Raw genomic sequence first — 15,436 nt, 5'->3', positions numbered from 1 at the left:
CCCCCTTCTTGCTCTTCTCAGCCCCTTCTTAAGCTCCTTTCTTGATTCCCTATATTCCTCAATAGACCCATCTGATCCTTGCTTCCTAAACCTCATGTATGCTGCCTTCTTCCTCCTGACTAGATTTTCCACCTCACTTGTCACCCATGGTTCCTTCACCCTACCATTCTTTATCTTCCTCACCAGGACAAATTTATCCCTTACATCCTGCAAGAGATCTCTAAACATCGACCACATGTCCATAGTACATTTCCCTGCAAAAACATCATCCCAATTCACACCTGCAAGTTCTAGCCTTATAGCCTCATAATTTGCCTTTCCCCAACAAAAAATTTTCCTGTCCTCTTTGATTCTATCCTTTTCCATGATAATTATAAAGGCCTCTCAATATATTCTAGTCCTCTCAAAATGAATGCTAACATTGCATTTGCCTTCCTCACCGCCGACTCAACCTGCAAATGAGCCGTTCTTCTTGACTGCCTGTCAGTAGGAAACACTTGCTTCCTTTTCTGTTCAATCCTTTGAGATTTCAGCCATAGCACATAGAAAAAACTGAATCTTATAGAACAGTATAACCCTTCGGCCTGCGATGTTGTGCTGACCCTTTAACCTACTTTAAGATCAATGTAACCCCTCCTTCCTCATAGACCTCCAAAACTGGAAGATTGTCAGAGGAACACAGAGCACTACAGCACAGTTTTACCCAAGAGTCTCTTAAATGTCCCTGAAGTATCTGTCTCTACCGCCACCCTGGCAGCACGTTCCACACACTCACCGCTCTCTGTGTGAAAGACCTACCTCTGAGATCCACCATCAAGTCACCACGTTAAATCATCACTCAGTCTTTTCTACATCGAGATATTTTCACATCAGTATGCCCACAGCACTTTTATGCCAGTACATCCAGTGCTGATGCTGAGAAACAGGGCTGTTTATTAGCATGCAGCAGAGTATTTCACAGAGTCTCACACACACAGTACTGGAGGAACACAGCAGGTCAGGCAGCATCTATGGAAGGGAATAAACAGTCAACATTTTGGGCTGAGACCCTTTGTGAAAACAATCTCCCTTAAGAATGTCACAGATGGATAAATATTAACCCAAATGCTGTTAAGGTATCATAACACTGGTCAGACCACACTTGGAGTATTGTGAGCATCTTCCTCCTTCCTTCTCCATCCTGCTGAAGAAGGGTCTTAGCCCAAAACGTCGACTGTGTACTCTTTTTCCATTGATGCTACCTGACCTGCTGAGTTTTGCGTGAGCAGTTTTGGCCCCTTTAGAACAGAGACGAGGAGGAATTTCTTTAGCCAAAGGGTGGTGAATCTGTGGAATTCATTGCCACAGACACTGTGGAGGTTAAGTTGTTGGGTATATTGAAAGTGGAGGTTGATAGGTTCTTGATTAGTCAGGGCATCAAAGGTTATGGAGGAAGCAGGAGACTGGGGTTGAGAGGGATAACAAATCAGCCATGATGGAATGATGCAGCAGACTCGATGGGCTGAATGGACTAATTCTGCTCCAATGATATATGGCCTTATGGTCTATGGCCTTCCACTCAGAAGAGAAGACACGACCTCAGTTTATGATCTCACTTAAAGTAATTGTGCAGGACTTCCTCCGAAGCAGCAGTGTTCACACCTGTGGGTGGAATGGTAGTGTAGTGGTTAGCACAATGTTATTACAGTTTGGGTGTCGGAGTTCCGAGTTCAGCTACAGTGTCATCTGCAAGAACTCTGTACGCCCTCCCCATGACTGCATGGTTTCCTCCGGGTGCCACGGGTTCCTCCTACAGTCGAAAGGCTGACCAGTTAGTAGGTTAATTGGTCATTGTAAATTGTCCCGTGATTAGGCTAGCCTACCGTGGCTCGGTAGACTGGAAGAGTCTGTTCTACGCTGTATCTCTGAATTAATAAATCTATAAACTCTGAGATCCGGGGTTTCCGGCCAGCTCAGCATGACTTGCTCAGCCCCTATTGTCCCCGAGAGGTGGTTGTGAACTGCCGCAGCCCCTCGGGTGAAGGTGCTCCCACTTCTATCTGGAATGGGTGCCAGGGTTTGGACCCAGTGATGACAAGGCAAAGGACTTGACCCCGGTATGCTTGGTCCCAGGAGGTGAAAGGACTACTACTGAGAAAATGCCATGGGAGTTAACCAGGCTTTCCTGCCAAAACACAGAACATAGTCAAAGTTTATTGTCATTTAATTATATACATGTATATAACATATATAACCATATAATGCATATAGAAATGAGACAATGTTTCTCCAAACCAGGGTGTAGAACACAAACACACAAAACACACGATAACTTATGAAGGTAAGGATAAAACCTACAGACGAACCACACATAAATAACAAACTAAAGTGCATTAATATTAAGTATTGCAGGGTACGGAACAGATTAACCAGTGACACTTCAAATAAGATGTGGCAGGGAGTCCAGAAGCCTAATGGCCTGGGGCAGAGTACAGGCCATTCGGCCCACAATAGGGTGCTGACCTTTTAACCGACTTCCAGCAGTAACACAGGTGGATTTGGGCTAAACTGATGGTTGGACAAATTGGAAGGAAACCTGTGCTTACCTAGAACGTAGAACAGTACAGTACAGGCCCGCAATGTTGTGCTGACCCTTTATCCTACTGCTAGATCAATCTAACCCTCCTCTCCCACATAGCCCTCTATGTTTCTATCATCCACATGCTTATTCAATCCTGGCCAACTTGATTTGATGTAAGCATCACATGCACATGCGACCAATAAAGTTAATCTTTCTTTCTATCTAAGGTTCTCTTAAATGTCCCTAATATATCTGCCTTTACCATTATCCCTAGCAGGATATTCAGAGTACATTTATTATCGAAGTATGCATCCATTATGCAACCTTGAGATTTGTCTCCTTACAGGCAGCCACAAAACAAAGAAACCAGCCAAAAAATTTAAAAGTCGGACACCGGATGTGCAGAGAAAAAAACCCAAATTATTCAAACAATAAATGCAAGCAAATAGCATTCTGAGCTAAAGTGCACAAAGTGAGTCCTTCCACAGACCCTTAGTTCAGTGCAGAGCAGGGCAGCAAGCTGACCCGGCCCGACCTTCGCCTCAGGCCCCAACACCCCGACCTTTTCAATCTAGACCAGCATTGAAATCGTTATTCAGACGCTGGGCTCAGTTGCCTCGTTATGCATGCGGTCTGTACCCTGCTGCCTCGATTCCAGCATGTACTCGACCTTTCCACTTTGACCCAGCACTTAAATTGTTGTCCAGGCATCCGGTTCAGTTGATTTGATACGCTCTGGGTCGTGGACCTCGCTGCCTCAGTTCAGCCTGTGTCCGACCTTTCCAATTTGGCCTGGCCCTTAAATCAATCGAAATTCAGGTATTCATGCACCCATCACTCTCTGTGTTAAAAAACCCATCTCTGACATCCTCCAATCAGTTTAAAACTATGCCCCCGGTACAAACCATTCCCAGCCTGAGACAAGGCCTTTGGCTGGCTGTCCATTTATAGCAATGACAGTGAGAGTTGTAATTAGGGTTGCCAACTGTCCCGTATTAGCTGGGACATCCCATATATTGGGCTAAATTGGTTTGTCCCATACGGGACCACCCTTGTCCCGTACTTCCCCCGCTAAGGTAGAGTGTTCCTATGAAACCTTTCGTGCCGAAATGGCGTAAATCGAAGAAGCAATTACCATTAATTTATATGGGAAAAATTTCTGAGCGTTCCCAGACCCAAAAAATAACCTACCAAATCATACCAAATAACACATAAAACCTAAAATAACGCTAACATATAGTAAAAGCAGGAATGATATGATAAATACACAGCCTATATAAAGTAGAAATAATGTATGTACAGTGTAGTTTCACTTAACAGAATCAGGAAGATTAAGCCAAAACCGATTTGTAGAAAAAAATCGGCACGTACACGCATGCACACGTCATGTATGCGCATGTCACGTATGCGCACGTCACGCATGTGCACGGAGGTGCCCGCGCAAGGCTTCATGGTCATGGTAGTCTTTCTCGGAGTAAACACAAGTGTCCCATATTTGACTGCTACTTTTGTCCCTTATTTGGGAGTGAGAAAGTTGGCAACCCTAGTTGTAATGGGCTCGTGTGACTATGTGAAATGGTTCAGTTCAGTGTTGTCGGGGTTGCTTTACAGCAGGAATAATTTTAGAAATGTTTTTATTTAGAGATACAACAGGGTAACAGGCCCTTCTGGCCCAACAAGCCTGCGCTGTCCAATTACACCCGCGTGACCAATTACTCTACGAACCTGTACGTTTTTGGAACGTGGGAGAAAACCAGAGGGCCCAGAGGAAGCTCAGATGGTCATGGTGGGGAGCTCCTTACAGACAGTGGTGGGAATTGAACACAGGTCACATGCTGCGGGTAAGATAGATGATCATTTAAAGAATTATTCACACCGTAATTTTTTTCTCATTTCTGCCTTCTCTGCAGCTCAGGGCTGAGTACAGGGGTCACCAAACATGTCACTGCATACGGTTCCTACATCCACCTATTCCAATCGCCAGTGGAAATGGGGTTCATTCTGGGAACATTAACCTTGGCACTGCAGGGCGAGGATGGGGAGGAGATTGAGGGCAGAGGGCTTGTGAAGGACTAGCAAGGGGCCGATTCGTGTTAACAACATCCAGAATTTTGGAATGGTAAAGAAAATAGGATCCGCACCAAGGACTGTCCCAAGCCTGGCTGAGAAAGGAGGAGAGTTGGACATGTGACTAGCAAACTCCATTCTGCAAAACCCCTGAGCTACGGCAACACCAGCAGAAGCTCTGGAGACCTCATTCCCTGAGAAAGGAAGAAGCTTTGCCCAGAAGACTTACGAAGTTGTGTTGTGAACACAGGCCGATCAACCTTCTGCTCAGGACAGAGGCTTCTGGCGAGCTGCTGTCGGTGGACTATGCCCTGGTAGGGGTGATGGGCTTAAGAAGAGAAGATGAAGAGGAAGGAAGAAACGAAGGAAAACCACATTGGCACATCTCTCAGTTAAAACGCTGAGACGGTAGTGCAAAATCTCCACCCTGTCACATCATATTGCGATGAATAATTAGATAGCTCAATTTCCATGACAACCTAAACCAAAAAAAAAATTACTCATTTAACAGTTGGTCATTGGCAGACCGAGTGCTGGGAGAGGAGGGGACGAGGATTTTCACAAGGACGTAGGCTTTCCTGTAGAACCTGAAGCTGGGAAATATATCCTTATTTTAATATTTTCATCCCTCACTGATTAAGATATGGCCCTTGTGGCTAAAGGGATCAGGGGGTATGGAGGGAAGGCTGGTACAGGGTTCTGAGTTGGATGATCAGCCATGATAATACTGAATGGTGGTGCAGGCTCGAAGGGCCGAATGGCCTACTTACTGCACCTATTTTCTATGTTTCTATGTTTCTATCACAAGTGAAAGGTCAATATCTAAACACAAGAGGTTCTGCAGATGCTGGAGCTCTTGAGCAACATGCACAAAATGGTGGAGGAACTCAGCAGGTCAGGCAGCATCTATGGAGAGGGCTGTTATCCCCTTCCGTAGATGCTGCCTGACTTGCTGAGTTCCTCCATTATGTTGTGTGTGAAATGTAAATTCTGATATTTTGTTCTTGTATTGGGAATATATTTTAAGACCATAAGATCAAAAGATATAGGAGCAGAATTGGGCTATTTGGCCCATCGAGTCTGTTCTGTCATTTCATCATGGCTGATCCCTTTTCCTTCTCATCCCCAATCTCCTGCCTTCTCCCTGTATCCCTTCATGCCCTGACCAATCAAGAATCTATCAACCTCTGCCTTAAATATACCTAATGACTTGCCTCCACAGTCACCTGTAGCAACGAATTCCACACATTCACCACTGTCTGGCTAAAGAAAGAGAATATAATATTTATAATATCAACCACGATTTTTATTTTATGATATATCTTTTAGTGCATATAGCACACCAGTAAGGCTCCAGTTCCCTCCTGCAGTCCAAAGAGGTACAGATTAGAATTATTAAGCTGTGGACATGCTACGTTGATGCGGGAAGCATGGTGATACTTGCGGGCTGTCCCCAGCACATCCTCAGACTGTCTTGGTCTTTGACTGAAATGATACATTTCACTGTATGTTTCATAATACCATAAGACATAGGAGCAGGATTAGGCTAATCAGCCCATCGAGTCTGCTCCACCATTTCATGATAGCTCATTTATTATCCCTCTGAACCCCTTTCTCCCCATAACCTTTGATGCCCTGACTAATCAAGAAATTATCAACCTCCACCTTAAATATATCCAATGACTTGGTCTCCAAAGCTGCCAGTGGCAATGAGTTCCACAGATTCACCACCCTCTGGCTGAAGAAATTCCTCCTCATCTCTCTTCCAGAAGAATTACCCTCTATTCTGAGCTGTGCCCTCTGGTCCTAGACTCCACAACTACAGGAAACATCCTCTCCACATCCACTCTCTCTCGAGGCTTTCAATATTCAGCCTTTCGATGAACATGTGACAAGTAAAGTTAATCTAACCTTAATATGCAAAACTCGACCATTGTGACATCCTGACTTGTACGCAGTGCTCTGACAGATGAAGTTATGCGTGACAACTGCCTTCTTTACCACCTTGTCCACTTGTGTTGCCATATCAAGGGCACCTGATAGGACAGGGAATTACCCACAGGACAGGGAATTAGCACAGGAGTTCAATTAATGCTCACCTCCTGTGCTGACTCTCTAAAGGAAAAATCTGGTCTGTCCCTCTCCTTCACCACCTAACCTCAAAACCTTCTTTTCTTTTCAGCCTTTATTAAGTAAGTGGGAATCTAGGTTTCCCTATACAATATTTCAATATTTCTTTCATAATGAGTGTGCAGAGATTTGATATGGGACCAAGCTGAGAGCATTCTGACTGGCTGCATCACCGTCTGGTACGGACGCTTCATTGTACAGGGATTGGAAAGAGATGCAAGGGTTGTCAGCTTAGGCAGCTCCCTAATGAGCACAGCCCTCTCCACTACCAGTTCAAACCACACCATCAAGTTTGCTGATGATACAACAGCGGTTGGCCTCATCAACAGTGGCGATGAGACAGAGTACAGAGAGAGGGTAGAGTGGCTTGTAGAATGGTGTGAGAACAACAAGAGTCTCACTGGGGACAAAACTTAAGAGACTCTGGAAAGGTGCAGGCTGATCACGCCTCACTGAGCATAAGTGGCCCCTCCGTGGAGAGAGTTAGGAACACCATGTTTCTGGGAGTGCACGTATGGAGGATATCACCTGGCCCCTCAACACCACCTCTTTGGACAAAAAAATCACAACAGCGGCTCCATTTCCTGAGGGGATTGAGGCAAAGTGCTGCCTCCCCCCAATCTAATCAACTTTTACAGGAGTATAGGATTACTAGGCCAAGATGTTCTGACCAAGACCTGCGAAGGATTATGAGGACTGCTGAGAGAATCATCGGGGTCTCTCTTCCATCCATTAGAGATATTTATCAGGAGCAGAACTCTTCGCATTGTCAATGATCCCCCCCATCCACCCCACAATCTCTTTGACCCCTACCATCAGGCAGGAGGTATCGTAGCATTTAGACAGGAACTGTTAGGATGGGAAGCAGCTTCTTCTCCCAGGCCGTGAGACCACCAAACTCCCTGCTACCACCCAGGTCTCATCGTCAATGAAGCACCAGTAGTGTTAAACTGTTTACTTTGTAAATTGTGTTGTAAATGCACCTTATGCTAAATGTCAGTCTTCTGGAACATATTTAATTATTTGTTAATTTACTTGCGGTAATATTACTTTACGTGCTGGGTGTGAGTTATAAGTACAGTGTGCACTGTGGTCTGGAAGAACATTGTTTCATTTGACAGTATACATGTATACAGCTGAATGACAATAAACTTGAACTTGATCTTCAAAAAGCCAGTGCCTCAGAAATGGCATCCATCATGAAGGGCTCCATCGCCTAGGACACTTCCCCTTCTCATGGCTACCATCACGGAGGAGGTACAGGAGCCTGAAGACACACACTTAAAGTTTTAGAAACAGCTTCATCCTCTCCGCCATCAGATTGCTGAATGGATCATGAACATTACCTCACTAATTTGCTCTTGTTTTGCACAACGTTTTTTCAGTGTAGACCTATTGCAATTGACAGTAATTTTTCCGTACTGCACTGCACCGCTGCAAGACAACACATTTCACAACAACACACACAGCGTCTATTGAAATGAATAGAGAGTCGATGTTTTGGGCCGAGACCTTTCTTTTGGACATATATTTCACAACATACTGTATATCAGTTATGATAAAGCTAGCTGCTGACTCTGATCCGCCTGGACCACTTGGACGATGAGAGTCTGAGTTCCTGCACAAGGAAGGGGTGATCAATGTAAAACTGGAGAAAAAAATGGATACATGGACACGGTCAGGAAGAGAAGGAACCATGCTAGCCTGGCCTCCACGGCACATTCTACTGTCTCTGACCTTGCAGGAGGGGCAGCGGGCTGGGGACATCACTTACTGTGGTGGAGAATCTTGGTACATCACGTTGACCTGAGAGAGCGTCTCCGTGTAGGAATCAAAGTCAAAGACCGGTGGATAATCCTCGATACAAGTTGACCTTAGCTCACCAATGGACTCTCCAAATGAAAAGGCATCTGGGGCTGTGGAACAGAAACATGGAGATATGATCAAGCCACGTTCTATTAACTACGCTTCAAACCACAAGCTGCATCATCATTTGGAATGGGATCTGCACGAGATCAGAAAAAGCTGCAGAAAGTTGTGAACTCAGTCAGCTCTATCATGGGCACCAGTTTCCCCAACATCAAGAAGACCTTCAAAAGGAGATGATGAGTTCTTGTGAGTGAGTGCATAGGTTATTCTTTCTCTTAGCACTACATATTTACTTCTTATTGTAATTTATAGTTTTTTATTATGTATTGCTGCTGCAAAACCACACATTTCTAATTCTGAAAATGCCATGTTTTATAGATGAAACTGAGCCACCCATTGTGCTGGGAAAACTATCTGCTCTTTTGTGTTGGAGGGAACTTGTTGAGGAATCAGGACTATTTGAACCTGCACCATAGATCTGAAAACCCAACCAATTATGTACTTATCCAAACTTCTCTTAGACGTTGCAATTGAACTTGCAGAGGCCACTTCCCCTGGCAGCTCATTCACACTTGCATTTCTCTGTGTGAAGAAATTCCCCCTCAGCTTCCCAGGTGCAATGAAAAACTTGCTTTCTGCAGAATCACTGAAACAGGCCCTTTGGCCCATCTAGTCCATGCCAAACTGTTATTCATCGAACTGCACCTGGACCACAGACGTCCATACCCCTCCCATCCACGTACTTTTCCAAAGATGTCTCATCACATACTCCGAGGGCAAGGACAGAAAAGGTTAAACACAGAGTATCTACACATTTCCAATAATGAACACAGGAACTTAAGAAACCACAGAGAGCGGTTGTCTCTGCTCAATACACAGCAGATGCTGCCTCAAGAAGACACCGTCTGTCATCAGAGACTCCTACCATTTGGGCCACGATGTCTCCTTGCAGCTACCATTGGGCAGCAGGTACAGAAACCTGAAGTCTCACATCACCTGGTTCAGGAACAGCTCCTTCCCTTCAACCACTCAGTGTTTGAGCTAACCAGCCCAGCCCTGATCACTGCAGTTAAGCAACGTGATGACTGCTGTAAGTAAGCTCTTCATTGCACCTGGGAACCTGGGAGGCAACTTATTCACTCAGAGGATAGTGTGAATATGGAATGAGCTGCCAGTGAAAGTGGTGAATGGGGTTCAATTGCAACATTTAAGAGCTATTTGGATAGGCACATGGATGAGATTGGTATAGAGGGTCATGGTCCAGGTGCAGGTCGATGGCACTAGGCAGGTTAATCGTTTGGCACAGACTAGATGGGCCAAAGGGCCTGAAGGTGTGTCTGTGCTGTAGTGTTCCAGGACTCTATGCTCGACTCCTCTGCTTTCTCAATTCAGGGGCAATTTCTTTCTCCCATGGGCATATCAGATGCCTTCTTCTCCAGCCCTTTACCTTTCCCACCCATCTGGCTTCACCTATCACCTCCCAGCTTGTCCTCCTTCTGTTGACCCCTCCTTCTTATCCTTCCCCCTTCCTCTCCAGTCCTGAACAAGGGTCTTGGCCCAAAACGTCAACTATTTAATCATTTTCATAGATGCAGCCTGACCTGCTGAGTTCCTCTGGCACTTCGTGCTTGATGGAGGTATATCAGGTATAAAATTATGAGGGCTAGAGGTCAGGCAAATGCAAGCAGGTTGAGTGAGACTAGAATTAGAGGTTATAGGTTAAGGGTGAAAGGTGAAATATTTAAGGGGTACCCAAGGGGGAGCTTTTTCATTTGGAAGGTGGTGGGAGTGTGGAATGAGCTGCCAGAGGACGTGGTGAATGTGGGTTCAACTGTAACATTTAAGAGAAGTTTGGATAAAGTACATGGATGGGAGTGGAATGGAGGGATATAGACTGGGTCAATGGGACAAAGCAGAATGACAGTTCAGCATGGACTAGATGGGCTGAAAGGCCTGTTTCTATGCTGTAGCACTCTATGACTCTGTCCCTGTACACGACAATAAACTTGATTTTGACTTTGATGTGGATCAGTTCCAACACGAGAAGGAAATCCCTGTCTCTTCACTGTATTGAATTTCTATCACCATTTGCATGTTTATGGAGAAGGTGGAATGATCTGAATTAGAATCAGATTTACTGCCACTGATCTACTGTCAGTGACCACTTCATTAGGGACATGAGTGGAACCTGTTCTGGTCTTCTGCTGCTGTAGCCCATCCACTTCAAGGTTCAGTGTGCTGTGCGTTTAGAAATGCTCTTTTGCACCCCACTGTTGTAACACGTCACCTTCCTGTCAGCTTGAACCAGTCTGGCCATTCTCATCTGACCTCTCTCACTGACAAGGCATTTTCACCCACAGAACTGCCACTCACTGGATTTTTTTTTGTTTCTCTCTGTAAACTCTAGACTGTTGTGTGTGAAAATCCCAGGAGATCAGCAGTTTCTGAGATACTCAAGCCACCCTGTCTGGCACCCACAATCATTCCACGGTCAAAGTCACTTAGATCACATTTCTTCCTCATTCTGATGTTTAGTCTGTACAGCAACTGAACCTCATGACCATGTCTGTATGCTTTTATGTATCGAGTTGCTGCCACATGATTGGCTAATTAGATATTTATATTAATGAACAGGTCTACCTAATAAAGTGGCCACTGAGTGTAAGTAGTGAAATATGTTAATTTGTGGCAACAATACTGGTAATACATAAAGTTATTAGTAATATTAAAGGTAAAGGAATCGTGCAGAAAACGGGAATACGAGGTCGTGATATCGGGGAATCGAGGAATTGAGGCAGACAGGCGAGTGTATGAAAGGGAAGAGGTATCTTTGAACACAGTGACCCTGACTTGAGGCTAAAGATTGTTTCCTTGTCCCTGTGCACAGTTTTTAAGAAGCTGACTACTGGTACAAAGTCCGACAGAAATAAATCTGAGCTTGGTGACCAGCCAAGCAGAGCAGGTTGCATTAGAAGGAGGCAAATTTGCAAGAGACTTTGCTGCTCTGAATTGTCTTGCCGATGACCTTGAACCGATCCACGGACGTGACAAGCAAACCAATACCCAGGCGCTGGATCCTATTCCAACATAATGTCTGCCAGAACAAGTCAGGGTCAATGCTGGATATATTATACGGACTGACAGTTCCCTAATGGTCTGTCTCATGCTTCACGCTCTCCTGATTCACACCAGCCTCTTGCTTTTCAGTGACGGACAAAGAATATGAATCTTATTTTAATTTTACTAATTTATTTAGAGATACAGCGCGCAACAGGCCTTCCAGCTCAGCAGCCCACTGATTTAACCCTAGCCTAATCACAGGACAATTTACAATGACCAATTAAATTACTAACCGGTATGTCTTTGAATTGTGGGAGCAAACTGGAGCACCCGGAGGAAACCCACGTGCACACAGGAAGAACGTACAAACTTCTTGCAGAGGTCGCTGGAATTGAACTCCGATGACCAGAGCTGTAATAGCGCTGTGCTAACCGCGACACTACCATGACACCCATGGTACCAAGGAATCTTTAAAGAAGACGCGCAGGGCAGTATTTTTAATAGACATTGTGGTGGGTGCCTGAGGTGGCGGGGGTGGTCTCATAGACGCTGCCTGACCTGTTGGGTTCCTCCAGTTCCTTTGTGTGTCACTGCAGATTTTCAGCATTCCCACTCTCACCAATCTCTGCTACCAACACTGGCTAATTTTCTCCCTTCTCCTTTCCCGGTGAAGAATCGTTGTGTCCTTTATCTAAGAAAAGATGTGCTGGCATAGGAGAGGGTCCAGGGAAGATTCACGAGAATGATTCAGGGAATGAAAGGGTTAACATATAAGGAACATTTGATGGCTCTGGGTGTGTACTCACTGGAGTTTAGAAGAATGGAGGGGGGTGTGTGGAATCTCATTGAAACCTATCAAAAATTGAAGGACCGAGGCAGACTGGATGTGTAGAGGATGTTTCCTATAGTGGGGGAGTCCAGGACCAGAGGGCACAGCATCAGAATAGAGAAATGTCCATTTAGAAAAGAAATGAGGAGGAATTTCTTTAGTGAATTCAGAGTTCACTCTGTGGAATTCATTGCCATGGATGACTTTGGAGGCCAAGTCATTGAGTATATTTAAAGCAGAAGTTGATAGGTTCTTGATTAGTCAGGAACCAAAAGTTAGGTGAGAAGGCAGGAGAATGGGTTTGAGTGAGAGAATAAATCAGCCATGATGGAATGGGGAGAAGACTTGATGGGTCAAATGGCCTGATTCTGCTTCTATGTCTTATGGACTTGATGTCTGATGATTCTTTCTCTTTCCCTGTGGATGCTGCCTGACCAGCTGAGTCTTTCTCTCAGCTTTCATTTTAGACTTCCGGTGTCTGCAGTTCTTTTCTCTCAGGTGGGGCTCGGTGTCATACAGCCCTGCATTACATTGTTGATCTTTGCTCTTACTCCCTGACAGAATTCCCTGGCTTGGAGTGCAATATACAATTTGCTGGAGGAACCCAGTGGGTCGAATATTATCTGTAGGTGGGAAGACTGGGGTGGTGGGGATGGAGAGAAATTGCTGACGTTTCCATTCAAAAGCCTGCATTGGGACTTCTGACCTGTAACATTGACAATTCTTCCCAACTTGCTCCTTTAAGCCCGGGGTAAACATTGCTGAGCCAGTCCAAGTGAGAGAGGGGAGTATTTCTCTTATCATTGTTTAGGTATGATTCAAAATGACCATTACCCAGAATATAAAAAAGTTAAGTGGCTCTGAGATTAAAGATTGGTTTTGATCTCACTGATAGCACATTCCTACTTTAAAAAATGATCTTTTAAAAACAATATTTTATTTTCATATATCCCGTGTGTTACTGTGGGAATGTGTGCGTGTGTGCAAATGTGAGTGCGTGTGTATAAATATGTGAGTATGCACATGTAAATATAAGTGCACGTGTAAATATGTGTGTGCAAATGTGAGTATGTGGTGTGTGAATGAGAGTGTGCCCGTGTGAATGAGTGCACATGCGAGTGAATGCATGTGCGTGTGTGTGTGAATATGTGCACGTGTGTTACGCACGAGTGTGCGACTCTGTGGATATCAATGTCTGCTTGTGTATGTGTGAGTCTACATGTGAGAATGTGTATCAGTGTGAGTGAGTAACTGTGTGTGTGTTTGAATGAGTGAGTGACTGTGTGTGTGTGAGTGAAAGCAAGAGAGAGTGTGTGCGTGTGAGTGTGAGCAAATATGTGTGTGTGAATTTGTGCCTGAGTGAGTGTGTGAATTAATGGACCCACTCCAATGACCATGCATGGGCCCAGGGTACCTCCAGTTAGGTTCCCAGAACAAAAGGCATATATTATTTATTTTTATTTAGAGATACAGCAACGACCGTGGTGTCCAATTAGACTCATGTGACTAATTAAGCTCCTATCCTGTGCATCTTTGTAATGTGGGCAGAAACCAGAGCACCTGGAGGAAACTCATGTGGTCATGGGGAGAATGTACAGACTCCTACAGACAGCAGCAGGAATTCAACCGCGATAGCTGGATCTGTAATGGAGTTACACTAACTGCTACTCTCCAGCGTCCCCTTATATATCCTGGGAACAGATTTCTGGGAAGAGGGGCCGACCAAGATCAGCCCAAGCTCACTGAATTGTTCAGTAGGTTAAAGAGGCTAAATGGCCGACTTGTTCCTCTTCCTCAAGTCCTGAAGGTCTGATAGGAGCTCTGCTCTGCAGTAGCTCGATGTCCACCCTGCTAGTCTTCTTGAGCTAATGGCCAACGTTGCACTGGCATTTTGAACCATCGCCGGACCCGAGGTCCTTCCTCCACCAACCTCCGCCCCGAGTCCCCGTCACTACCACTTGCCCCTCGTGCCTGACCTGTGACTTCTCCTGGTGAGGTCAAGGAAGGAACCACCCATCCCAGAATCCCTTTAACCCATTACCATCAGGAAGGAGGTACAGGAGCATCAGGACTGGGACTGCCAGACTGGGTAACAGCTTCTTCCCTCAGGCTGTGAGACTAATGAGTACACTGTCACCACCGGGCTCTCATCACTAGGACAGCGAGATGTTTACTATTTACCTGTGCTGCGCACTACATACATTTTGAATTATATCTAACTTCTTGAGGTAATATTTTGTTTTATATGTGATATATGTTTTGTAGGTGCACCATGGTCCGGAGTCACATTGTTTTGTTTGGTTGTATATACATGCAGTCATATGGCAACAAACTTGACTCTGAACTTGAAACGCAAGGGAGGGTGGGGTGGGTTGCTGATCAGAGCGCTCGAGAGGCTCACCGTAACTGGCTTCCGCCCTGATGTTGGAGTTCCTCAGCCGGCTGTCCTTCCTGAAGCTGCCGACGATGATGGTCATGCAGGAGAGGAAGAGGACCAGGCCGATGACGATGCCCGCCACGACCAGGGGTGACACTAGCAGGTTGGCATCACTGCCGCTCTCGTAGTGTGGATACCCGTGGCTCCCGCCGCTCTGGTTCGACAGCAGCTCTGCAGGAGCACAGAAGGTTTGTGATGAGCTTTTGCTGGCGTGAAAAGACTTCACAGTCAGTGTTGAAACATTACCCAGCAGTGCACAGCAACCGCTCCCCCCCCGGCATCCCTCCCACTGCCTTTGTGAATCTGCATTTAGATCTCTTTCGAAATTCTGATAGTGATTGAGGGGAAACAAATAAACACAGTGACGTATACATCCTCAGCAACACACACAAAACGCTGGAGGAACTCAGCAGATCAGGCAGATGGAAAGGAATAAACAGTCGACATGTTGGTCTGGGACCCGTCCTCTGGACTGGAAAGGAAG

At 45.4% G+C, this 15,436-nt stretch overlaps 1 protein-coding gene across 3 annotated transcripts in view; it reads right to left on the bottom strand.

The window, feature by feature from the left end:
• Positions 1-15,436, bottom strand: part of bean1 (brain expressed, associated with NEDD4, 1) — a 107,986-nt gene that overhangs the window by 26,047 nt on the left and 66,503 nt on the right. For all 3 annotated transcript variants that reach the window (XM_063067513.1, XM_063067514.1, XM_063067515.1), the window contains 2 exons: positions 14,917-15,123; positions 8,532-8,673 (listed from right to left, as the gene is read on the bottom strand). In XM_063067513.1, the coding sequence (XP_062923583.1) occupies positions 8,532-8,673; positions 14,917-15,123 (349 nt within the window). The remainder of the gene's footprint in view (positions 1-8,531; positions 8,674-14,916; positions 15,124-15,436) is intronic.

This window comes from Mobula hypostoma, chromosome 14 (assembly GCF_963921235.1).
Source record: "Mobula hypostoma chromosome 14, sMobHyp1.1, whole genome shotgun sequence".
In the NCBI taxonomy this organism is placed as follows: domain Eukaryota; kingdom Metazoa; phylum Chordata; class Chondrichthyes; order Myliobatiformes; family Myliobatidae; genus Mobula; species Mobula hypostoma.
The sequence above is the reverse complement of the archived record's forward strand: the minus strand, read 5'-3'. Positions and strand labels throughout refer to the sequence as shown.